This window comes from Hyperolius riggenbachi, chromosome 8 (assembly GCF_040937935.1).
Source record: "Hyperolius riggenbachi isolate aHypRig1 chromosome 8, aHypRig1.pri, whole genome shotgun sequence".
NCBI lineage: Eukaryota > Metazoa > Chordata > Amphibia > Anura > Hyperoliidae > Hyperolius > Hyperolius riggenbachi.
The window spans coordinates 33,012,171-33,039,462 of record NC_090653.1 but is presented as its reverse complement, the minus strand read 5'-3'; the positions used below and the strand labels follow the sequence as shown (position 1 = coordinate 33,039,462).

Below are 27,292 nucleotides of genomic sequence, written 5' to 3'. Positions count from 1 at the left end.
GAGAGGCATGTGCCCCACCCTGCTCTGTTACCACCTATATAAAAACAGATGAGACCTTGTGTGATTTTGAGCTATGATTAAGGGCAATATCTGGCCCGAAACATGTCAGCTGTGCTTTTACTGATATGAGGACACATCCCAAATAAAGATTTTTGAGCATTTTCAAGATATATTGTTGCGGACCTTCCATTTCTACCTACACACTTACTGTGTTGTTCGCACGCAGAAAAAAAACTGACAATCTGCATGATGACTCTGCACATTTTGGCAGTTTTCTCTATCAATTACATCAGCTGCTGTGAAAAAACGCGCGAGTTTTCCTGCATGGAAACACACTTGGTGTGCAGAAAAAGTATGCAGAAAAACGCACGCAGAAAACTGAAAGTCAAGTGTGTTCCCTGCCTGAAATCCTACACATTAAATTCTGGAATTGCCATCTTGGCATATGCCCGTGCCATCAGGGAAGAAGAAATTGACTGATGAAATAACCTGGTGATTCGGTATATATTAAGGTAGTCACCTGACCTAATTTTTTGGGCACATACTCATCCATGCAGTAATTATCCAGTGGGAGGCTCTTACCTATTTGCCTTGTTGAGCAGGTGGAGACCTTGTTTTTGGACAGGCAGTGTATAATCTGTTACAGGGCAGAAAAGTGAGCCGGCTCATACAATTGTATGGGCAGTGAGTTCACATGCGGGACTGCGTTCTGCCTTAGGTGTTATGGCTGTGAGAACGTTTTGTTATTTACGTGATGTGTTCCATCTTTCTAGGTGAAACCAGTTGTTCCAGACGTCCCAAAGAGATCCAGAGGAAGACCAAAGGGGAGCAAAAACAAGAAACCATCTTTGGCCACCCTACTGGTGAGAGCGAGAATCAGTTTATAACGTTTAGGGAGAGCTCAGTCTAGTTTCATTGATAGCAGGAAATTTTGTGTCAGTGGCGGACTAAGAGGATGGCGGCAGGAGCGGACCGCTCCAGGGGCTCGATTCAGTAAACCGTGCTAAGTGTTAGCACGCCTGTGAAAAGCCCTATATCATGCCTAAAGTTAGTTTAGGCATGATAAATTCACATCTAAAGACTTTAGGCATGATAACTAGGGTGCTAACTGGGTTAGCACCCTTTACTAAATTCACATTGCGCGCACAGTCCCGCACGCAAAACTTTGCGCGCGCACCGCGAAAACAGCGCACCTGATGCGCCTATAAGGTCGCATTGGGTGCGACCTTAATGTCACACCATGTGATGTTAAAGTCGCACGCAATGCGACCTTATAGGCGCATCAACGCACCGTTTTCGTTGCACCGCAATGCGACATTTCGCGCACACCACGCTGTGGGCACGCAAAGTTTTCAGTGTGGGACTTTGCGCGCGATGTAAATTTAGTAAACGGTGCTGACCCAGTTAGCACCCTAGTTATCACGCCCAAAGTCTTTAGGCGTGCTAACTGAGTTAGCACCGTTTACAGAATCAAGCCCTAGGTGTCACCATGGCAGGGAGAGACACTGGAGACCTCCTGCAGCCGCCCCAATGCAGAGTATAATGCGAGCGGAAGCAAGCTGTGCCATTAACTCACCTGCTCCACCGCCGGAGTTGAGCGATGTCCGACCTCCTTTTACTCAGCTCTCCCCTAGTACAAGCACCAAGGCCATTGTTTACCGTCCCAGAACCATTTGTTTTGCCGGTCGGGATCCTCTTCTTCTTAGCATCTGCCCTCCCCTCCTTGTACAAGCGCAGCTGCATTGTGCAGACACCACTAAGTTTTGCGTCTGCGCAGTAGCAGTAAGCCACCGGTGCTTGACCTTTTCCTCCATGCATGAGCAGCTTTGTGCAGCTTTGTCCTGCTGCACATGCAGATGCTGGTGCCTGCGCAGTATGTCCGCACTCGTTCACCGAGGGTAGCACGGCCGCGAGCAACATATTCAAAAGTAGGGTTCCGGTGCAGAGACGGAGGAGAGTAAGATCAGGGGATCCTCTGGAGTAATCAGAGGCTTCTATATACTGAAGTAAGAAACTAGTTTTTCTTTATATTCACTTCAGGCGTGCTTTAAAGTAAAAAGAGTACGTTTTTGGTCAATAAGCCTTCTTTACACTCTATTAGGGCTGTTTCACAATAAAAATGCCTAACGTTGAATGAGTGCATTGTGTGCTTTTATCCCCTGTATTGCTGAACACCATGTGCATGTTGGCCACCCAGTGTCCCTCCTCCCCTCTCCAAAAAACAGCACTCAAAGTTTGGCTATAGCTGGTTAGCTGGTATAGAAAAAATCGATTATCTCTTTCTGTCACCTTCCTGCTCTCCAGAAGATGCTCAGTGAAAGCCAGCAGGTAGGAAGAGGAAGACCTCGAAAAATCCTCCAAGGCATTCCAGTTTTAACTCCAAAACGAGGAAGAGGAAGACCGAAAGGAAGTCGGAATAAAGTTCCTTCTGCCAAAAAGGTGAGGTCCCCTCGCTGTTCTCCTTTTACTACTTCAGCTTTCAGAATTATTAAAATAACGATCACTGTATATCCGGGGCTATAACTCGAGAAATGTAGGTCTGACTCTCTAATGAAAGGTATGGGGACCGACCTGTATGTGAGACGCAACCATCATAGCTGGGATGGGGGGTCGGAGCGCCTCACTCTCCCTCCCTAAGTGGAAGGAACATCCCACCCCTCTCCCAAAGATGCCCGCCTCTTTCTCTCTACCCCCTTCCCCTGTATGCTTATTATATGCAGAGCAGCCAAAGCGGAAGGAACACACCTATTTCACCGCAGAGCACCGACTCCTCTTCCCTGTGGTCTGGGACAACAAGAGACTATTGAGGGACGCTGGTACACTCTGACCAGACTGCAAGGAAGAGGAGGTGATGGAATAGGTATGTTCTTTCTGCTGTGGTGTTGCTCTGCATATAGTATTAGGGTGAAGAAGAGAGAAGTAGGTGCACTTGGGGGAGGGGGTAAGTGAATATACTGGATACACAGCCCCCTCCTCTCTGCTCCCAGTCGTGATGCTTTGCCACAATGTGCTCATATGCAGCAGCAGTTTGCTCAGGTGCAGTCTTGGGGTTCAGTCACATGAGCATTTGTCCATACAGCCCAAACTGGTGCTGCCCACAGTCACCGGAGAGGTGCAGCCCCATTTGAGGCAATGGGCTGCCCATCTTCACCCTAAAAAATACTTTTTGACATATTTTCTACATAGTGGTGCACGGCTTGATGAGTGGTGTGAGTGCTGTAGTTATTGCAGAGAAGCCAGAGAGCCGGGTACGTAGGTTCCAAAGGTATCAAGCTTTTATTGTAAACAATTGTTAAAAGCACAAGGCAGACATGGAGGTACAGGCAGTGGGGGTACAATCACCGGTGGCCTGACAGCCGTTTCGCAGTAATGTAACACTTCCTCAGAGATCAGACGCATCTCTGCATCCGGTCTGTAAGGAAGCAGTATATAATACTTCCAAACGGCTGTCAGTTGGAACCTACGAGCCCGGCGTTCTCCCTGGCTTATCTCGAAATCTCCTTCACTGCGAGCCCAGGTATTGTGGTTCAGGCTTTTGCAGCATCCTGCTTTGCATCTATTTCCAGCATATTTTGTCTTTTTACTTAATGCAGAGGCTAGTCAGTGCCCGGGGATGCAGAAAAACACAAGGAATGGTCCACTTTGTTGTTGTGGGTTTTGTTTTTGTTTTGTTTTTTTCCTGTCTGTGTCCTCGTTTGGAAATTAATTTCTTCCTTTTTGTGTTTGTGACAGCTGACCCCCAAATTCTTATTTTTGTTCTGGTTTTTTTTTCCCTCTCCAGATACCAGTTTTGTTGGGGACCCATGAAGTGAAAAAAAGGGGACGTCCGAGGAAGCTTGTGCTCCATTCTACAAATAAGCCTTTAACCCCCAAAAGACCAAGAGGGAGACCAAAGACTAAGGGGCTCTTTCCACCAGTACCAAGTACTGAGGTAACCAATCAGATGCCGGCACTCTGCTACATGTGCTGACCCAGAACTGAGCATGTGATCAGCTGGTAAAATAGAGACTGGACACATTTTCAAGCCCGGAAACTGTACTCTGTTGACACTTAAAATGTACCAGAGCTGATTAAAAGAAAACATTTTATGCGTACCTGGGGCTTCCTCCAGCCCCTTCCGCTTGGGTCCCGTCACTTACGTCAGTCACGGCCAGCTACGCAGGAGAAATGCGCCCTCTACGTACCTCTCCAGCGGATGCTGGAGAGATGCGCAAACAGCGCACTTCACTTACGTCAGACTGGCTCCGACTGACAGAAGTGACAGGACCCGGTACCGAAGCTGCGGGCAGCAGAGGATACAATACAATACAATACAATAACATTTGTAAAGCGCTTTTCTCCCATAGGACTCAAAGCGCATAGCTGTGTCTCAGATTAATACAGGGTTTCAGGCTGGGTTGTGTTACAGAGGAGATAGTCAGATGTTCATGAATGCCAGACTGAAAAGGTAGGTTTTCAGTTTAGACTTAAATGCTTCCAGGGATGGGGCTGTCCTGATTGGGTGTGGCAGGGAGTTCCAAAGTGTAGGGGCAGCATGACAAAAGGCTCTGTCTCCAAAGGTTTTGAGGTGGACTCTGGGTGTGACCAAGGTGTTACGTCCTTTTGATCTAAGATTGTGGGGGGGGGGGGGGGGGGGTGATGTAGTTGCAACAAGTCCTTCAGGTATCCAGGGCCCAGATTGTGCAAGGATTTGAATGTCAGTAAGCCAATCTTAAACAGAATTCTCCATTTTATCGGTAGCCAGTGGAGTGAGCTCAGGGTTGGTGTTATGTGGCAATGGCGGGGTTGGCTCGTTAACAGCCTTGCGGCGGCATTCTGTACTACTTGCAGGCGGCGTAAGTCTTTCTTATGCAGGCCTGTGTAGAGGACGTTGCAGTAGTCTAACCTTGATGTGACGAAGGCATGAACTAGGGTTGGAAGATCCTCTGAAGGAATTAGGTGTTTAATCCTTGCAATATTCCTTAGGTGAAAGAAGGAATGTTTCACAACAGCTGAGATTTGATTCCTGAAGCTTAATTTCCTATCAATCAGTACTCCCAGGCTGCGCACACAGTCTGAGTTGTTCAGGTCTGAGCTCCCTATCCTTAGCGGTGTTGGTTGAGACTGGGGCTGCTTTGCTGTTGAGCCCTTGCCCTCGATAACAAGAACCTCAGTTTTGTCAGCATTAAGTTTTAGCCAATTATTATTCATCCACTCCTGAAGTTCAGCTAAGCATGCATTTATTTGTGGAGTAGGGTCTGTGACATCGGGTTTGAATGACAAATATAGCTGGGTGTCATCAGCATCACCAGGATGGCGGCGTGAGAGCGATCTGGGCAGATGGGGCTGGAGGAAGCCCCAGGTATGTATAAAATGTTTTCTTTTAATTAGCTCTGAGTCTCTTTAAGACCTTTCCAGATATTTTCCTCTTCCCTCATGAGTAATAAGCTGCCCAGAACAGGAAGTAATGTTACTTATTTTCCTCACATGCATTAAATGCCTGGTGTCAGAGGTTTGACATTTCCAACCAGATAGTATGTGTTAGGATCACTGTGGAGTGACTATATTGTGCGCAGAAACCAGGATAAGCAACTTGAAATACTGTTTGTGGTTAATTGTAGCATTTTCTAAAGGGACTGATGATTTTTTTTTTTTTAAACAAAAATGGATTTACAGTTGAAGCTGTATTGTAGGGCTGGATTGTAGGCGGGGACTTGGCAGGAAAGGGATGTGTCCAGCACAGGAAGGGGTGGGCCTTAGCCCAGGATGAAGCTAGGAGGACTTTGTACACAGTATACACTGTGACCATAACAGTGAAATTCATAAGAAGAGAAGGGGCGCTATGAGCCTTCTATACAAGACAATATCCTCATCTGCTGGGCAGGTCTCACCTGTTTGTAGTGTGGCTGGTACAGCGTACACAGCCTCGGTGTGCCTGCGTCCCGCTTGGCCGAGCTGGGGACCGAGCTCTCAGCGTGGGGGCGGATGTGACGTCACGTCCCAGGCTCCTCTGTGGTAGGTAGTGATAGCAACCAGGACGCTCACTCTCTAGAGCGGTGGGGAGAAGTCCTGTCCTATCCAGGAAGCGCAGCCGTGAGTGGAACACACGGCTGTGTATATGATAAAGGAGTAGGGCTAAAATTGTACTGGCAAAGTACAAATTTATTAAAATCAAACAACGCGTTTCGCAGAGGTACGCCCTCCGCTTTTTCAAGTTAGTTATATAAACTTTAAAAAACTCCTTCCTTAAATACTCAGTATACACTTTCTAACAGCCAATAGGCTTAACATGGGCAGGGATGTCATTACCATAGTCCACCTAAAAGGTGGTTGATATATATCTCCTATTAAAGGAGCAATACCAATATAATTCGCTATATATATTTAGTAGTTTACTGTGCACACTTAGAATAATTAGTTACAATTAATATTGAATTTAATAATTAGGCTGCAAAGACACCCTACTGTATGTTAGACCCATAGGCCTCACAAACGGCAATATCCCCCCCATAAACCACCCACAAACCCTACATATACAGTTTTCCCAGATGGCAATAAAATCCACATGAATGGCAAAAAGGAAATAATAAAATACACTAAGGGGAAAGAGGTTATGGCAGAACAAATATATATATATATATATATGCTCGAGGATACGCGCGCATCGGCACATGAGCGCGTGCGGGCGAGCACCAGGGTCCATGCCCAGGTACCGCACGCACCCACTCGCGTAGCCCCACCCACGCCATCCCCACAAACGAGCCCCCTGTCAGAACTATCGTACAACCGGCTGGAGGTGGCTCATTTCCTCCAGACACTTGTTGAGGCCCCCTGGCTCCAGGGTCCCTAGCTTTAAAATCCAAAATGACTCACGTCTACATAGGACACGATACCTTTCATATTTATTATGGTGTACTATCTGTTCCATGAGAGTGGCCCTCAAAAGTTTGAAGTCCCTATCATGAACAAGATTGAAGTGTTTAGATACCCCATGGTTTAATTCACCATTTTTAATATTAGACCTGTGTTTGTTCAATCGCGTCTGGAACTTTTGGGTGGTACGCCCCACATAAGAGAGGCCACAAGGGCAGCTTAATAAATAAATTACATAGGTGCTATGACATGTTAAATAGCTTCCTATACTATATTCGATGGAGGAGCTAGTTTTAAATGTGCGCGCCCCGTTATTCAATGTCTTACAAGTTAAGCATCGTGTAGATTTGCATGAGAAGCACCCCAGTCTGCCGCCGCCTCTATTCTGCACTTTCATCTTATCTACCATCCCCCCCGTCGGTAGCCTACTGGGTGCAATATGTCCCCTTATGGTTTTCCCTCTCCTAAAGACCACTCTTGGTCTCCGGGGGAGGGTCTGCTCCAAAATGGGATCACTCAGCAATATTGGCCAGTACCTACTAAAGATCTCTTTGCATTCATTGGCCTGTCCTGAATAGTTTACCACTATGGGCAAGCTCCTAGAGATCGGTTCCGTAGATCCAATCGAGGTTTTCACTGTCGGATTTGGAGGCAAGAGGCACTCCTGTTGTGTCAAAGCAGCTGCTCTATTAAACGCTGATTCCACCAAAGCCACTGGATAGTGTTTTTCCAAAAATCTGGATTTTAGAATGCCCGCTTGTTGTTGGAAATCATCTAATCTCGTACAGTTACGACGTAGTCTTTTGAATTGGCCAAATGGTACGTTTTTAAGCCACGGTTTGTGGTGGGAACTATAATAGTCCAAATAGCCATTTTTGTCAGTGGGCTTAAAATAATTAGTCGTATGGATCTCTCCACTCACTGGATCCACCTCTATGTTAAGATCCAGGAAGTGTACTTTAAGGGGATCTGTTTCCATGGTAAATGACAGGCCCAGTGTATTTGCATTCAAATGGTTTAGATACCCCTGTAAGTTCTCTAGGGAGCCCTCCCATATACATAGGATGTCGTCTATGAAACGGCGATGCAGGACGAGGCCCGCCCGGTATGGGTTGGTGTCGGACCATATATATTGTTCCTCTAACCAGCCCATATATAGATTTGCAAAGGCCGGAGCGAACCTCGTCCCCATCGCCGTTCCACGCAGCTGCAAATAAAAAGAGTCCAAAAAAGTAAAATAATTGGTCTTTAGTATAAAGTCTATAGCATCCAAAATAAACTGTTTCTGTGTTTGGGGCATCAGAGGATCCCCCTCCAAGTAATGGCCAACAGCTCTGAGACCCAGATCGTGGGGTATATTTGTATAGAGGGCACTCACATCTAGGGTTGCCCATCTATACAAAGTAGTAGACCACCTAACATCACCCAACACCTGCAAGGTGTGGGTTGTATCTTTTAAATATGCAGGTAATTGGCATACAAATTTTTGCAAATGGAGATCAATATAATGTGATAGTGAACTAGTAATTGACTCTATCCCCGCAATTATGGGTCTCCCGGGGGGGTTCTGGGTACACTTGTGCACTTTTGGGAGATGATAGAAAAAGGGGACTTTAGGGGCCTCAATATTCAAATAGTTGTATTCATCAGTCTTAAGTACACCCTCAGAATAGGCCTGACCAATTAGGTCCCTATATTTCTTCAAGAAGTCACCTGTAGGGTCATAGGTCAGTTTTCTATAATACGAGGGATCCTCTAGTAATCTGAGGGCTTCCTTTATATAGACATCACGATCCTGTACTACAACTCCCCCCCCCTTGTCTGTTTCCCTAATGACAATAGTCTCATTTGCTTTCAAAAGTTTTAAAGCTCTCTTTTCATCCTTGCTTAGATTCTGTCTATAGATGGGTTTATTATGTAATTTAAGTAAATCACTAGTAACTAGTTTGCAAAAGGTCTCTACTTGAGGGCCCTTGTATTGGGTAGGATTAAATTTCGACTTTTTTTTAAGGTCCGTATGTATAGGTTTAAGTAGGGCTAGTTCTAGAGGGTCGTCTGGCACCTCACAGAGTGGGTCAGCCAGAGTCATAGCGCCCACAAATTCTATTTCGGTATCCCTAGTTCGATTAGGGATCCTCTTGTCATTTTTTAATGCAAAGTATCTCTGCAATGATAGTTTACGAACATATGCATGCACGTCAGTGAGTATTTGATATGTGTTGATTTTTTCACTCGGACAAAAGGATAAGCCTTTATTCAATACTGATATTTCATAATTGGTGAGGGTATAAGATGATAGGTTAAAAATGGGGACTGACTTGGTGTTATTGGTCCTATCATTTGTCAGTGTGGTCGTTTTTGTACCGGCTCCCCGTTTCCCTCGTTTATTTCTTCTATTAGATTTGATTCTGAGAGGGACCTTTTCAGGCTTTCTCTTTTGAAATACTCCGTGATGCGCGGAAGGGTCGATAGGGGGATCCGACTCCTCATTATCCGCTGGGGAATGGGGATCTGGTCCCCCCCTAAAAAAACCTTACAAGGTGAGTCCAGACCAGACATATTAGTTCTCATTGCTCGATTTTTGGATGTCTCTGACGTCTTTGGTTTCTCAGTCTGGTCATTGTTCTCAATAGGGACCTGTATAGTAGGTGGCATTATCTCGCTTGGGGGCACTTCCTCAGTGGAAGTTTCCACCAGAGGAATTGTGTGTATCAAAGCTTCAGTAGTTATTCTCCGATGACATGTTGCTAAGTTGATAGGGGGAAGGGGGGAAGATAGATGGACCTCAGTTACCAACTGTAGTGCATTGACCAATGGACTACAAGGAGCAGCCTTGGGCAGCTCTGTATATGAGTTCTCAAGGGACATTTCTAGGCTATCATCAACTGACACTGCAGTCTCCAGTATGCCACCACTAGGTGGCATCACACTAATATTGGGTGTACCTGACTGGGTCGGTTCCTTATTTAGAACTATAGGTGTGTCGGGCTTATGGATCGGGATAATCCGTGCAGGGCCCCCCGGTGTTCTAGACCAAGTTTTTTTAGAATTATAAAATGTTCTAACATTATTAGTGGCAATACCATAAGTTTTTGGAGTGTTTCCCCCAAATAGCCTCTCTCTTTCTCTAAAGTTAGGATATCTACCTCTTGAGGGAATGGGTTTATTGGGTATCCAATACAAGGGCCCTCAAGTAGAGACCTTTTGCAAACTAGTTACTAGTGATTTACTTAAATTACATAATAAACCCATCTATAGACAGAATCTAAGCAAGGATGAAAAGAGAGCTTTAAAACTTTTGAAAGCAAATGAGACTATTGTCATTAGGGAAACAGACAAGGGGGGGGGAGTTGTAGTACAGGATCGTGATGTCTATATAAAGGAAGCCCTCAGATTACTAGAGGATCCCTTGTATTATAGAAAACTGACCTATGACCCTACAGGTGACTTCTTGAAGAAATATAGGGACCTAATTGGTCAGGCCTATTCTGAGGGTGTACTTAAGACTGATGAATACAACTATTTGAATATTGAGGCCCCTAAAGTCCCCTTTTTCTATCATCTCCCAAAAGTGCACAAGTGTACCCAGAACCCCCCCGGGAGACCCATAATTGCGGGGATAGAGTCAATTACTAGTTCACTATCACATTATATTGATCTCCATTTGCAAAAATTTGTATGCCAATTACCTGCATATTTAAAAGATACAACCCACACCTTGCAGGTGTTGGGTGATGTTAGGTGGTCTACTACTTTGTATAGATGGGCAACCCTAGATGTGAGTGCCCTCTATACAAATATACCCCACGATCTGGGTCTCAGAGCTGTTGGCCATTACTTGGAGGGGGATCCTCTGATGCCCCAAACACAGAAACAGTTTATTTTGGATGCTATAGACTTTATACTAAAGACCAATTATTTTACTTTTTTGGACTCTTTTTATTTGCAGCTGCGTGGAACGGCGATGGGGACGAGGTTCGCTCCGGCCTTTGCAAATCTATATATGGGCTGGTTAGAGGAACAATATATATGGTCCGACACCAACCCATACCGGGCGGGCCTCGTCCTGCATCGCCGTTTCATAGACGACATCCTATGTATATGGGAGGGCTCCCTAGAGAACTTACAGGGGTATCTAAACCATTTGAATGCAAATACACTGGGCCTGTCATTTACCATGGAAACAGATCCCCTTAAAGTACACTTCCTGGATCTTAACATAGAGGTGGATCCAGTGAGTGGAGAGATCCATACGACTAATTATTTTAAGCCCACTGACAAAAATGGCTATTTGGACTATTATAGTTCCCACCACAAACCGTGGCTTAAAAACGTACCATTTGGCCAATTCAAAAGACTACGTCGTAACTGTACGAGATTAGATGATTTCCAACAACAAGCGGGCATTCTAAAATCCAGATTTTTGGAAAAACACTATCCAGTGGCTTTGGTGGAATCAGCGTTTAATAGAGCAGCTGCTTTGACACAACAGGAGTGCCTCTTGCCTCCAAATCCGACAGTGAAAACCTCGATTGGATCTACGGAACCGATCTCTAGGAGCTTGCCCATAGTGGTAAACTATTCAGGACAGGCCAATGAATGCAAAGAGATCTTTAGTAGGTACTGGCCAATATTGCTGAGTGATCCCATTTTGGAGCAGACCCTCCCCCGGAGACCAAGAGTGGTCTTTAGGAGAGGGAAAACCATAAGGGGACATATTGCACCCAGTAGGCTACCGACGGGGGGGATGGTAGATAAGATGAAAGTGCAGAATAGAGGCGGCGGCAGACTGGGGTGCTTCTCATGCAAATCTACACGATGCTTAACTTGTAAGACATTGAATAACGGGGCGCGCACATTTAAAACTAGCTCCTCCATCGAATATAGTATAGGAAGCTATTTAACATGTCATAGCACCTATGTAATTTATTTATTAAGCTGCCCTTGTGGCCTCTCTTATGTGGGGCGTACCACCCAAAAGTTCCAGACGCGATTGAACAAACACAGGTCTAATATTAAAAATGGTGAATTAAACCATGGGGTATCTAAACACTTCAATCTTGTTCATGATAGGGACTTCAAACTTTTGAGGGCCACTCTCATGGAACAGATAGTACACCATAATAAATATGAAAGGTATCGTGTCCTATGTAGACGTGAGTCATTTTGGATTTTAAAGCTAGGGACCCTGGAGCCAGGGGGCCTCAACAAGTGTCTGGAGGAAATGAGCCACCTCCAGCCGGTTGTACGATAGTTCTGACAGGGGGCTCGTTTGTGGGGATGGCGTGGGTGGGGCTACGCGAGTGGGTGCGTGCGGTACCTGGGCATGGACCCTGGTGCTCGCCCGCACGCGCTCATGTGCCGATGCGCGCGTATCCTCGAGCATATATATATATATATATATTTGTTCTGCCATAACCTCTTTCCCCTTAGTGTATTTTATTATTTCCTTTTTGCCATTCATGTGGATTTTATTGCCATCTGGGAAAACTGTATATGTAGGGTTTGTGGGTGGTTTATGGGGGGGATATTGCCGTTTGTGAGGCCTATGGGTCTAACATACAGTAGGGTGTCTTTGCAGCCTAATTATTAAATTCAATATTAATTGTAACTAATTATTCTAAGTGTGCACAGTAAACTACTAAATATATATAGCGAATTATATTGGTATTGCTCCTTTAATAGGAGATATATATCAACCACCTTTTAGGTGGACTATGGTAATGACATCCCTGCCCATGTTAAGCCTATTGGCTGTTAGAAAGTGTATACTGAGTATTTAAGGAAGGAGTTTTTTAAAGTTTATATAACTAACTTGAAAAAGCGGAGGGCGTACCTCTGCGAAACGCGTTGTTTGATTTTAATAAATTTGTACTTTGCCAGTACAATTTTAGCCCTACTCCTTTATCATATACACAGCCGTGTGTTCCACTCACGGCTGCGCTTCCTGGATAGGACAGGACTTCTCCCCACCGCTCTAGAGAGTGAGCGTCCTGGTTGCTATCACTACCTACCACAGAGGAGCCTGGGACGTGACGTCACATCCGCCCCCACGCTGAGAGCTCGGTCCCCAGCTCGGCCAAGCGGGACGCAGGCACACCGAGGCTGTGTACGCTGTACCAGCCACACTACAAACAGGTGAGACCTGCCCAGCAGATGAGGATATTGTCTTGTATAGAAGGCTCATAGCGCCCCTTCTCTTCTTATGTTTTTCCACAGCGGTTTTTCTGGGAGCAGCTGAGCGCATCTATAGGGGTCTGATCGCACCAGAGGGTAGTACCTACTGCCCCTTTTCTCTTGTTGAACTTTGTTTGCCTTTGGCTTCAGTGTATGGTGGAGCGGAGACCCCTAAGGACTGGTGAATTATTATCATTTTGTCATTTGAGTTTATGAATGTTTTTACCAAGAACATTTTTTACCAAGTGCATGCATGTTGTATATATATGTATATCAGCTGGTCAGTATAGCTGACTAGCCTTTTTTTTCGTGTTCCCTTTCTCTCTATGTATTCGTGTCACCAGCAAGACCACTGCTATGGATTATTATTTGCATAGAAAACAGTATAGACTATCGCTGGGACAAAACCCTGTAGTAGATACATCCATAATACGAGATGAAACTAAGGAAAAAAACATACTACAACTCATACGATGTTTGGAGGAACTCCTAGAGAGGGAAATTAAACATTCAATAGACATTGTGTTTATGGAAATGTACAAAAAGGCGAGAATAGTACATAGAGGTCTGAGAGTCCCCATCCAATCAGCCTTTCCATCCGATACATGCTATACAGAAGTATGGGACACCTTTTGGGACAGTAAATCCATTGAGGCTATGGACCTCATTATCAATAAAAGGGAATCATTAGTCTGCCTCTTACAGGTGGACATAGAGAACTGTTTGAACTCATTAAAAATCTATAGAGAGGATCCCTTTTTTAAAACTTGGGACCGTAAGGTAACTGAGAGATTGCGTCATTTTGAGAAAGACCAATATGATAGGAAGATGGCCAAATTTATTAGGGATAAGGCAGACTATGATAGAGGCCAGAATAGGGCATGGAAATGCCATAGGGAGGTTCCGAGTTCGAACCCTGCTGTGCCAAGACCTACACACACCCAACTCGATCATCCTAATTGTCCACCGTCCAACATACCTCCTCTAATGTCCCTTTCTACAAGCCTAACACCTGGGTATACTAGGAAATCTTCCTTTGACACTGGAGGATACCCGGGAACCCGGAATATACCCCATGGGAGAACACCACATTATAATAAATTTAAGACAAATACCAGAAGAAACTGGATACCCAATAAACCCATTCCCTCAAGAGGTAGATATCCTAACTTTAGAGAAAGAGAGAGGCTATTTGGGGGAAACACTCCAAAAACTTATGGTATTGCCACTAATAATGTTAGAACATTTTATAATTCTAAAAAAACTTGGTCTAGAACACCGGGGGGCCCTGCACGGATTATCCCGATCCATAAGCCCGACACACCTATAGTTCTAAATAAGGAACCGACCCAGTCAGGTACACCCAATATTAGTGTGATGCCACCTAGTGGTGGCATACTGGAGACTGCAGTGTCAGTTGATGATAGCCTAGAAATGTCCCTTGAGAACTCATATACAGAGCTGCCCAAGGCTGCTCCTTGTAGTCCATTGGTCAATGCACTACAGTTGGTAACTGAGGTCCATCTATCTTCCCCCCTTCCCCCTATCAACTTAGCAACATGTCATCGGAGAATAACTACTGAAGCTTTGATACACACAATTCCTCTGGTGGAAACTTCCACTGAGGAAGTGCCCCCAAGCGAGATAATGCCACCTACTATACAGGTCCCTATTGAGAACAATGACCAGACTGAGAAACCAAAGACGTCAGAGACATCCAAAAATCGAGCAATGAGAACTAATATGTCTGGTCTGGACTCACCTTGTAAGGTTTTTTTAGGGGGGGACCAGATCCCCATTCCCCAGCGGATAATGAGGAGTCGGATCCCCCTATCGACCCTTCCGCGCATCACGGAGTATTTCAAAAGAGAAAGCCTGAAAAGGTCCCTCTCAGAATCAAATCTAATAGAAGAAATAAACGAGGGAAACGGGGAGCCGGTACAAAAACGACCACACTGACAAATGATAGGACCAATAACACCAAGTCAGTCCCCATTTTTAACCTATCATCTTATACCCTCACCAATTATGAAATATCAGTATTGAATAAAGGCTTATCCTTTTGTCCGAGTGAAAAAATCAACACATATCAAATACTCACTGACGTGCATGCATATGTTCGTAAACTATCATTGCAGAGATACTTTGCATTAAAAAATGACAAGAGGATCCCTAATCGAACTAGGGATACCGAAATAGAATTTGTGGGCGCTATGACTCTGGCTGACCCACTCTGTGAGGTGCCAGACGACCCTCTAGAACTAGCCCTACTTAAACCTATACATACGGACCTTAAAAAAAAGTCGAAATTTAATCCTACCCAATACAAGGGCCCTCAAGTAGAGACCTTTTGCAAACTAGTTACTAGTGATTTACTTAAATTACATAATAAACCCATCTATAGACAGAATCTAAGCAAGGATGAAAAGAGAGCTTTAAAACTTTTGAAAGCAAATGAGACTATTGTCATTAGGGAAACAGACAAGGGGGGGGGAGTTGTAGTACAGGATCGTGATGTCTATATAAAGGAAGCCCTCAGATTACTAGAGGATCCCTTGTATTATAGAAAACTGACCTATGACCCTACAGGTGACTTCTTGAAGAAATATAGGGACCTAATTGGTCAGGCCTATTCTGAGGGTGTACTTAAGACTGATGAATACAACTATTTGAATATTGAGGCCCCTAAAGTCCCCTTTTTCTATCATCTCCCAAAAGTGCACAAGTGTACCCAGAACCCCCCCGGGAGACCCATAATTGCGGGGATAGAGTCAATTACTAGTTCACTATCACATTATATTGATCTCCATTTGCAAAAATTTGTATGCCAATTACCTGCATATTTAAAAGATACAACCCACACCTTGCAGGTGTTGGGTGATGTTAGGTGGTCTACTACTTTGTATAGATGGGCAACCCTAGATGTGAGTGCCCTCTATACAAATATACCCCACGATCTGGGTCTCAGAGCTGTTGGCCATTACTTGGAGGGGGATCCTCTGATGCCCCAAACACAGAAACAGTTTATTTTGGATGCTATAGACTTTATACTAAAGACCAATTATTTTACTTTTTTGGACTCTTTTTATTTGCAGCTGCGTGGAACGGCGATGGGGACGAGGTTCGCTCCGGCCTTTGCAAATCTATATATGGGCTGGTTAGAGGAACAATATATATGGTCCGACACCAACCCATACCGGGCGGGCCTCGTCCTGCATCGCCGTTTCATAGACGACATCCTATGTATATGGGAGGGCTCCCTAGAGAACTTACAGGGGTATCTAAACCATTTGAATGCAAATACACTGGGCCTGTCATTTACCATGGAAACAGATCCCCTTAAAGTACACTTCCTGGATCTTAACATAGAGGTGGATCCAGTGAGTGGAGAGATCCATACGACTAATTATTTTAAGCCCACTGACAAAAATGGCTATTTGGACTATTATAGTTCCCACCACAAACCGTGGCTTAAAAACGTACCATTTGGCCAATTCAAAAGACTACGTCGTAACTGTACGAGATTAGATGATTTCCAACAACAAGCGGGCATTCTAAAATCCAGATTTTTGGAAAAACACTATCCAGTGGCTTTGGTGGAATCAGCGTTTAATAGAGCAGCTGCTTTGACACAACAGGAGTGCCTCTTGCCTCCAAATCCGACAGTGAAAACCTCGATTGGATCTACGGAACCGATCTCTAGGAGCTTGCCCATAGTGGTAAACTATTCAGGACAGGCCAATGAATGCAAAGAGATCTTTAGTAGGTACTGGCCAATATTGCTGAGTGATCCCATTTTGGAGCAGACCCTCCCCCGGAGACCAAGAGTGGTCTTTAGGAGAGGGAAAACCATAAGGGGACATATTGCACCCAGTAGGCTACCGACGGGGGGGATGGTAGATAAGATGAAAGTGCAGAATAGAGGCGGCGGCAGACTGGGGTGCTTCTCATGCAAATCTACACGATGCTTAACTTGTAAGACATTGAATAACGGGGCGCGCACATTTAAAACTAGCTCCTCCATCGAATATAGTATAGGAAGCTATTTAACATGTCATAGCACCTATGTAATTTATTTATTAAGCTGCCCTTGTGGCCTCTCTTATGTGGGGCGTACCACCCAAAAGTTCCAGACGCGATTGAACAAACACAGGTCTAATATTAAAAATGGTGAATTAAACCATGGGGTATCTAAACACTTCAATCTTGTTCATGATAGGGACTTCAAACTTTTGAGGGCCACTCTCATGGAACAGATAGTACACCATAATAAATATGAAAGGTATCGTGTCCTATGTAGACGTGAGTCATTTTGGATTTTAAAGCTAGGGACCCTGGAGCCAGGGGGCCTCAACAAGTGTCTGGAGGAAATGAGCCACCTCCAGCCGGTTGTACGATAGTTCTGACAGGGGGCTCGTTTGTGGGGATGGCGTGGGTGGGGCTACGCGAGTGGGTGCGTGCGGTACCTGGGCATGGACCCTGGTGCTCGCCCGCACGCGCTCATGTGCCGATGCGCGCGTATCCTCGAGCATATATATATATATATATATTTGTTCTGCCATAACCTCTTTCCCCTTAGTGTATTTTATTATTTCCTTTTTGCCATTCATGTGGATTTTATTGCCATCTGGGAAAACTGTATATGTAGGGTTTGTGGGTGGTTTATGGGGGGGATATTGCCGTTTGTGAGGCCTATGGGTCTAACATACAGTAGGGTGTCTTTGCAGCCTAATTATTAAATTCAATATTAATTGTAACTAATTATTCTAAGTGTGCACAGTAAACTACTAAATATATATAGCGAATTATATTGGTATTGCTCCTTTAATAGGAGATATATATCAACCACCTTTTAGGTGGACTATGGTAATGACATCCCTGCCCATGTTAAGCCTATTGGCTGTTAGAAAGTGTATACTGAGTATTTAAGGAAGGAGTTTTTTAAAGTTTATATAACTAACTTGAAAAAGCGGAGGGCGTACCTCTGCGAAACGCGTTGTTTGATTTTAATAAATTTGTACTTTGCCAGTACAATTTTAGCCCTACTCCTTTATCATATACACAGCCGTGTGTTCCACTCACGGCTGCGCTTCCTGGATAGGACAGGACTTCTCCCCACCGCTCTAGAGAGTGAGCGTCCTGGTTGCTATCACTACCTACCACAGAGGAGCCTGGGACGTGACGTCACATCCGCCCCCACGCTGAGAGCTCGGTCCCCAGCTCGGCCAAGCGGGACGCAGGCACACCGAGGCTGTGTACGCTGTACCAGCCACACTACAAACAGGTGAGACCTGCCCAGCAGATGAGGATATTGTCTTGTATAGAAGGCTCATAGCGCCCCTTCTCTTCTTATGTTTTTCCACAGCGGTTTTTCTGGGAGCAGCTGAGCGCATCTATAGGGGTCTGATCGCACCAGAGGGTAGTACCTACTGCCCCTTTTCTCTCATAACAGTGAAATTGGCACCATTCAACTGTAATGGCAGTTTTTACTGTTAAATTGGATTTCGTTCAGTGTGTTTATCTGTCCAATGATATACACTCATCCACGATATCCACATAGCTGGTTTACAAAACAAGGCTGACACCCCTGACAGATTCATTAGTGATGTCTTTCGGAATAATCCTTTCCTGTGTTTTGCTTTTTACAGCCTAAAAGTTCGGAATCAAGCATAGAGGATGAAGACAAGGATGAAGATGAGGAAGGAAGCGACATTGATGAGTAAGCGTCTAAGAGAAAGTAAAACAATTGGTGAGTATTTTTTAAATCTGACATACAGGTGAAACTCGGAAAATTAGAATATTGTGCATAAGTCCATTTATTTCAGTTATTCACCTTAAAGAGACTCTGTAACAAATTTTTCAGCCTTAGTTCTTCTATCCTATAAGTTCCTATGCCTGTTCTAATCTGCTCTGGCTTACTGCAGTCTTTCCTAACTGCACTGTCTCTGTAATAAATCAATGTATCTTTCCTCTGTCCTGTTTGTCGGGCTAAGGCTTGATTGTGTGGAATGTGCAGGGCTGCTTGTGATTGGTAGAAGCGATACACACCCTCTGCAGGCCCCCTGCACACTCTGAATGACTCACACACTATGCTTAGCTGAGCCTATTAGAAGCTGGTTAGTTTGTTTGTAAACACTGCCTAAAACTGTTATTTACAAGCCAGGATTGCAGCAGGGAGTGGCAGAAACAGCACAGAGGGGCACAGGAGAAAATAATGAATAGAATGGTATGCTTTTTATTGTAAGAATATTAGAGTACAGATTCTCTTTAAAAGGTGAATATAATATATGAAATATACTCATTACATGGATATTTCAAGCCTTTATTTGTTATCATTGTTATGATTATGGCTTCCAGCTTATGAGAACCCCAAACTCAAAATCTCAGACCATTAAAATATTGTGAAAAGGTTCAATATTCTAGGCTCAAAGAGTCAGACTCCAATCAGCTAATTCATCCAAAACACCTGCAAAGGCTTCCTATTTCATATATTAGTTTCACCTTTAAAAGAGAATCTGTACTCTAAAATTCTTACAATAAAAAGCATACCATTCTATTCATTTTGTTCTCCTGGGCCCCTCTGTGCTGTTTCTGCCACTCCCTGCTGCGATCCTGGCTTGTATTTGCCAGTTTTAGGCAGTGTTTACAAACAAAAGAACAAAACAGAGTGTGATAGGCTGAGAGTAGGTCAGTCTGTGACTCATGCAGAACCTGCAGGGGGCCTGGAGAGGGTGTGTATAGCTTCTATCTTATCACAAGCAGAACAGCACATTCCTGCCTGAGTGCCTGAGCCCGACAAAGCCGTCAGAGGAAAGAAGATTAGATTATATAATAGAGATAATACAGTCACTGTGCAACTAGGAAAGGCTGCAGTAAGACAGACCACATTAGAACAGGTATAGGAACTTATAGGATAGAATAAAGAAGGCTGAACATTTTGTTACAGAGTCTCTTTAAGTTAAATTACTGAAATAAATAGACTTTTGCACGATATTCTAATTTTTCGAGTTTCACCTGCATAGAGTATTTTGTTTTATTAAAGCTCTTCTAAGAGTAGTGTAAAAAAAGAGACACAAACAGGACTAGTTCTAACTATCTCAGCACTTCCCTGCATTACTGTCCCCTCCTCCTGCTATTTTTCATACTACAGTAGTGTGTGTGTGTGGTCTCCTCCCCTCCCAGGTTGGCTTGCCTCCATTTTTGGATCTACTACTTCAGTGCCACTTTCCAGACACAGTTCCCTGTAGAGTAACACTCCATGGCACAAAACATTGGTCAGTGGGAGATATAACTGATGGAACTAGGAGCAGAGCTGCCATCCCCACTCCAAAAATGAAGACAGGAACCCGGATCGAGTGGGAGGTTACCAATAAAGAATAGCATCAGGAGGTGGTCAAAGATGTAGGGAAGTGCTGAACTAGACACAGGGCCGGTTTAAGCAACAATGGGGCCCCAGGGCAAAATAAACCTGGGGGGCCCCCCAACATATACCCCGGAACAAAAATCGGCATTAGGGGACCTTTTTTGCAGCTGGTATAGTCAGGGTGTGAAGTCCCAATCGGTCAGAGCTCCACATTCTGGCTATCCCAGCCTGCATGGGGGACAAGGGGTTAAAAAGTTTCAGGAGGGGGGACCCCACATAATAAAAAAAAAAAAAAAAAAAATCCCACACTCTAAACATAAAAAAAATTGGGAAAATAGGAAAAAATGCCAGGGATCTTCATACAGCCATATTGCGGCTGTATAGCGATCCCTGGCCAAAGCGCTGCGGCTGCGTATAGACCCCCTGGAAACCCCGTCAGGAAATGTATTGCTCTTTCTTTTGATACATGTAAAATTACACTACTGTTAGGTTTGCTACTAAAAGTGACATTTACCGCATTTAAAACTATACTTTTTTCCTTCTAAACTTTAAAAACGATTTTCTCAAAAACTATAAGGTCTTTTTGAAAAATTGTTTTTTCCTCTTATTCCTAATGATCTCCTTAACATATCCTGCAAATTTAGGGTTTCTAGCATTTAAGGTGGATTTGCTATTAACCATTAAAGTCGGCAGGTTTTTAAATGTGTTTGAAACTTTAAAATCGATTTTCTCAAAAACTATAAGGCCGATTTGAAAATTTTTTTTTTCCTCTTGTAGCCACTGGGGGCCCCTACAAGCTCTGTGGCCCTGGGGCAGCTGCCTCCTCTGCCTTAATGGTAGCGCCGGCCCTGACTAGACAGCACTATCTGTGTTGTTTGTTTATTTTTTTTAATTTTACACTGAACAGCAGCAGAGTAGAGATGGTCAATGAGATGAAAATAACTCCAGTCTGCATTCAAATTTAGTGCAAACTGTATGCAGCTTTAGGCCAGTACAATCAGTGGGAAGTTCATTTGATTGGCTCATTTTCAAGCTGCATACAATTTGCATGCGAGTTGGATTTATTTGCATATTGACTAGCAGAGGCTTCGGGCATCTCCATCCAGTCCCTGCTGTCATTTCCCTATTTCCCAAAACAGGTTCCATTTCAGCGGCTAAAAATGTAATGAAACTCTTATTTCTGATTCTTTTCTCCTGTTAAATTTTAGGATAGTTTATATATTTTTTTTAGAATGCGTTTTAACAGAGGGAACAGCTTTATTTGGAAAATGTAATTTGATTTAAAGGACATATGAGGTGACTGAGTGTAAAAAAAAAGTAAGTACCTGTCGTTCATAATGTTTTTGGGACGCCGTCTGCGGTCTATGGTGGGATTCTGTTTCTGGTTCAGCCATGCTGACACAGCCGAGGGTTGGGAACCTGCACAGACTCTTTGGAGGGAAATTTGAAACCCTACAGGACAGAACAAGGACTCAGACTGCGTCCGTAAAAAAATTATGAACAATGACAGGTATTTACTTTTTGACACTCAGTCACCTTGTATGTCTTTTAAAGCAACAGGGACAGCCATACTATCCCAGGAAAAAAATCACATATATAAGTGGTTAAATACTTGTTCTACTTATATAACAAATGTATTGCACTGTCCATGTTTTGATTTCAGTGAATTTTATATAGTAAAGAGAAAACTATTTCCAGGCATTTCTCATTACTGCCTCTGACTGAAGCCAATCCTGATGTAATTTCCTCCCTTACTCTTTTTTTTCCTCCTAGGAACTGCATATGCATGGTCATATCCAGCTTGCTTTGTAAACACATTATGAGCACAGCATAGATCGTATTTCAGCAGCTTCTGCAGAGGGGTGTGGTGTATTTCCCTTCTCAGCCTCATGTCACACTGAACTGCCCTCAGCTAATCAGTGAGGAGCAGGCATATGGGAGGGGAGATAACAAGCTTCGCTCTCCCCGGCAATGTACCAGAATAGTGCCAGGCTGACTGAGATAACATTAATTACAGCAGAAACATTTATGATTATATTGGGATGCTTGCATTGCAGGGTCAGGATGTAGACTGCATAATAAACACAGAGCAGTGGGTAAATGGAATTTGATTTTGTGGTTGACAATCCCGCTTTAAAGTTGTATTTACTTTGCTTGTTTCAATTTTTCCCGCAGGACACGCTCTGATGTTGGAGCCGCGGCAGCAGTTTGAAATCAGAAAGAAACGTTTTTGTATTATGGGCAGTGTAAAACCATGTACATTTTAGCACATAGTGATGTTTGTAAGGTTGTGTTATTTTTGAGGTGATGGTTTTAAACATTCTCTCTTTTATATTAAAGCCAAATTTCACACAAGGCTAAAGCAACCCTCCCACAATAATCATTATACAAGCAAGCCTGCTAAAGATAAAACAGCAGAGATACTTTGTTTAGTCTGCAAAGGAAAAGTCATGTGACTACTGGCCGCCACATCCAAACGGTTCATGTCCAATGCAGAAGGAGGAGTGCTGTGTCTATGGCTGAGGAGGCAGGGCTTTATGGGAGAAGGCGTGTCCCAGACTGCTGGAGTTCTGGGTCTTACCTAACAGTCTGACATCAGAGGAAGCAAGCTGCAGTCTCATGGCATTATAGTTTTTCAAAATGCACTGATCCTCCTCAGTTCCTTACTGACCTCCAGCTGCCTGCCTATTCCATCTTCAGGAAGTCAGTTTAGAGCCACACCTCCCATCTAAGGACTGACATCCATGATAAGGAAAACTGTCAGTTAGAAGGTGTGGCTTCAGAGGAGTTAACACCCCCTCCCCCCATTCCTGCGTGGCCGTGATTTAAAGAGGAGTAGCTGAAACTGTCTTGAAAGGGGGGTGAGCAGACAGCTGTAGGTCCCTGAGGAGGTTTAACTTAGAGAAATAGGTATTTTACTTGGCAAGGATTATGATTATTTTTATTACATGTTTTACATACAGTTGGATGGACTATCTGGGTACAAACAAAACCAGGGTGGAGGTGGAGGGCTATCTGGGTACAGACAGTACTGGGGTGGAGGACTATCTGGGTACAGACAGTACTGGGTGGAGGAATATCTGGGTACAGACAGTACTGGGGTGGAGGGCTATCTGGGTACAGACAGTACCGGGGTGGAGGGCTATCTGGGTACAGACAGTACCGGGTGGAGGACTATCTGGGTACAGACTGTACTGGGGTGGAGGACTATCTGGGTGCAGACAGTACTGGGGTGGAGCACTATCTGGGTACAGACAGTACCAGGTGGAAGACTATCTGGGTACAGACAGTACTGGGTGGAGGACTACCTGGGTACAGACAGTACCGGGGTGGAGCACTATCTGGGTACAGACAGTACTGGGGAGAAGCACTATCTGGGTATAGACAGTACTGGGGAGAAGCACTATCTGGGTACAGACAGTACTGGGGTGGAGGACTATCTGGGTACAGACAGTACTGGGGTGGAGCACTATCTGGGTACAGACAGTACTGGGGTGGAGGACTATCTGGGTACAGACAGTACTGGGGTGGAGCACTATCTGGGTACAGAGAGTACTGGGGTGGAGGACTTTCTGGGTGCAGACAGTACTGGGGTGGAGGACTATCTGGGTACAGACAGTACTGGGTGGAGGACTATCTGGGTACAGACTGTACTGACGTGGAGGACTATCTGGGTACAGACAGTACTGGGGTGGAGGACTATCTGGGTGCAGACAGTACTGGGGTGGAGCACTATCTGAGTACAGACAGTACCAGGTGGAGGACTATCTGGGTACAGACAGTACTGGGTGGAGCACTACCTGGGTACAGACAGTACCGGGGTGGAGCACTATCTGGGTACAGACAGTACTGGTCGGAGGACTATCTGGGTACAGACAGTACCAGGAGGGTGGAGCACTATCTGGGTACAGACAGTACTGGGGAGAAGCACTATCTGGGTACAGACAGTACGGGGTGGAGTGCTATCTGGGTACAGACAGTACTGGGTGGAGTGCTATCTGGGTACAGACAGTACTGGGTGGAGGACTATCTGGGTACAGACAGTACTGGGGTGATGGACTATCTGGGTACAGACAGTACTGGGGCGGAGGACTATCTGGGTACAGACAGTACCGGGGCGGAGCACTATCTGGGTACAGACAGTACCTGGGCAGAGGACTATCTGGGTACAGACAGTACTGGGTGGAGGACTATCTGGGTACAGGCAGTACTGGATGGAGAACTATCTGGGTACAGACAGTACCGGGTGGAGCACTATCTGGGTGCAGACAGTACTGGGGTTGAGGACTATCTGGGTATAGGCAGTACTGGATGGAGAACTATCTGGGTACACACAGTACTGGGGTGGAGCACTATCTGGGTGCAGACAGTACTGGGGTTGAGGACTATCTGGGTACAGGCAGTACTGGATGGAGAACTATCTGGGTACAGACAGACTGGGGTGGAGGACTATCTGGGTACAGACAGTACTGGGGTGGAGGACTATCTGGGTACAGACAGTACTGGGGTGGAGGACTATCTGGGTACAGACAGTACTGGGGTGGAGCACTATCTGGGTACAGACAGTACTGGGGTGGAGGACTATCTGGGTACAGACAGTACTGGGGTGTAGCACTATCTGGGTACAGACAGTACTGGGGTGGAGGACTTTCTGGGTGCAGACAGTACTGGGGTGGAGGACTATCTGGGTACAGACAGTACTGGGTGGAGGACTATCTGGGTACAGACTGTACTGACGTGGAGGACTATCTGGGTACAGACAGTACTGGGGTGGAGGACTATCTGGGTGCAGACAGTACTGGGGTGGAGCACTATCTGAGTACAGACAGTACCAGGTGGAGGACTATCTGGGTACAGACAGTACTGGGTGGAGCACTACCTGGGTACAGACAGTACCGGGGTGGAGCACTATCTGGGTACAGACAGTACTGGTCGGAGGACTATCTGGGTACAGACAGTACCAGGAGGGTGGAGCACTATCTGGGTACAGACAGTACTGGGGAGAAGCACTATCTGGGTACAGACAGTACGGGGTGGAGAACTATCTGGGTACAGACAGTACTGGGTGGAGTGCTATCTGGGTACAGACAGTACTGGGGTGGAGGACTATCTGGGTACAGACAGTACTGGGTGGAGGACTATCTGGGTACAGACAGTACTGGGGTGATGGACTATCTGGGTACAGACAGTACTGGGGCGGAGGACTATCTGGGTACAGACAGTACCGGGGCGGAGCACTATCTGGGTACAGACAGTACCTGGGCAGAGGACTATCTGGGTACAGACAGTACTGGGTGGAGGACTATCTGGGTACAGGCAGTACTGGATGGAGAACTATCTGGGTACAGACAGTACCGGGTGGAGCACTATCTGGGTGCAGACAGTACTGGGGTTGAGGACTATCTGGGTACAGGCAGTACTGGATGGAGAACTATCTGGGTACAGACAGTACTGGGGTGGAGCACTATCTGGGTGCAGACAGTACTGGGGTTGAGGACTATCTGGGTACAGGCAGTACTGGATGGAGAACTATCTGGGTACAGACAGTACTGGGGTGGAGCACTATCTGGGTACAGACAGTACTGGGGTGGAGGACTATCTGGGTACAGACCGTACTGGGGTGGAGGACTATCTGGGTACAGACAGTACCGGGGTGGAGGACTATCTGGTACAGACAGTACTGGGGTGGAGGACTATCTGGGTACAGACAGTACTGGGGTGGAGGACTATCTGGGTACAGACAGTACCGGGCACAGGACTATCTGGCTAGAGACAGTACTGGGGTGGAGGACTATCTGGGTACAGACAGTACTGGGGTGGAGCACTATCTGGGTACAGACAGTACTGGGGTGGAGGACTATCTGGGTACAGACAGTACTGGGGTGGAGGACTATCTGGGTACAGACAGTACTGGGGTGGAGGACTATCTGGGTACAGACAGTACTGGGGTGGAGCACTATCTGGGTACAGACAGTACTGGGGTGGAGGACTATCTGGGTACAGACAGTACTGGGGTGGAGGACTATCTGGGTACAGACAGTACTGGGGTGGAGGACTATCTGGGTACAGACAGTACTGGGGTGGAGGACTATCTGGGTACAGACAGTACTGGGGTGGAGGACTATCTGGGTACAGACAGTACTGGGGTGGAGGACTATCTGGGTACAGACCGTACTGGGGTGGAGGACTATCTGGGTACAGACAGTACCGGGGTGGAGGACTATCTGGTACAGACAGTACTGGGGTGGAGGACTATCTGGGTACAGACAGTACTGGGGTGGAGTACTATCTGGGTACAGACAGTACCGGGCACAGGACTATCTGGCTAAAGACAGTACTGGGGTGGAGGACTATCTGGGTACAGACAGTACTGGGGTGGAGGACTATCTGGGTACAGACAGTACTGGGGTGGAGCACTATCTGGGTACAGACAGTACTGGGGTGGAGGACTATCTGGGTACAGACAGTACTGGGGTGGAGGACTATCTGGGTACAGACAGTACTGGGGTGGAGCACTATCTGGGTACAGACAGTACTGGGGTGGAGGACTATCTGGGTACAGACAGTACTGGGGTGGAGGACTATCTGCGTACAGACAGTACTGGGGTGGAGGACTATCTGGGTACTGACAGTACTGGGGTGGAGGACTATCTGGGTACAGACAGTACTGGGGTGGAGGACTATCTGGGTACAGACAGTACTGGGGTGGAGGACTATCTGGGTACAGACAGTACTGGGGTGGAGGACTATCTGGGTACAGACAGTACTGGGGTGGAGGACTATCTGGGTACAGACAGTACTGGGGTGGAGGACTATCTGGGTACTGACAGTACTGGGGTGGAGGACTATCTGGGTACAGACAGTACTGGGGTGGAGGACTATCTGGGTACAGACAGTACT

The 27,292-nt window shown here is 45.5% G+C and overlaps 1 protein-coding gene across 1 annotated transcript in view; it reads left to right on the top strand.

Annotated features, from left to right (window-relative positions):
- The window catches only part of LOC137527274 (serine/arginine repetitive matrix protein 5-like), a gene marked incomplete at its 5' end in the record, with an annotated part of 93,894 nt that extends 70,439 nt beyond the window's left edge, over positions 1-23,455 (top strand). The window contains 5 exons of the mRNA XM_068247780.1: positions 774-863; positions 2,305-2,439; positions 3,782-3,931; positions 18,678-18,778; positions 22,568-23,455. Of these exons, the coding sequence (XP_068103881.1) occupies positions 774-863; positions 2,305-2,439; positions 3,782-3,931; positions 18,678-18,752 (450 nt within the window). The remainder of the gene's footprint in view (positions 1-773; positions 864-2,304; positions 2,440-3,781; positions 3,932-18,677; positions 18,779-22,567) is intronic.
- Positions 23,456-27,292: the final 3,837 nt, after the last annotated feature.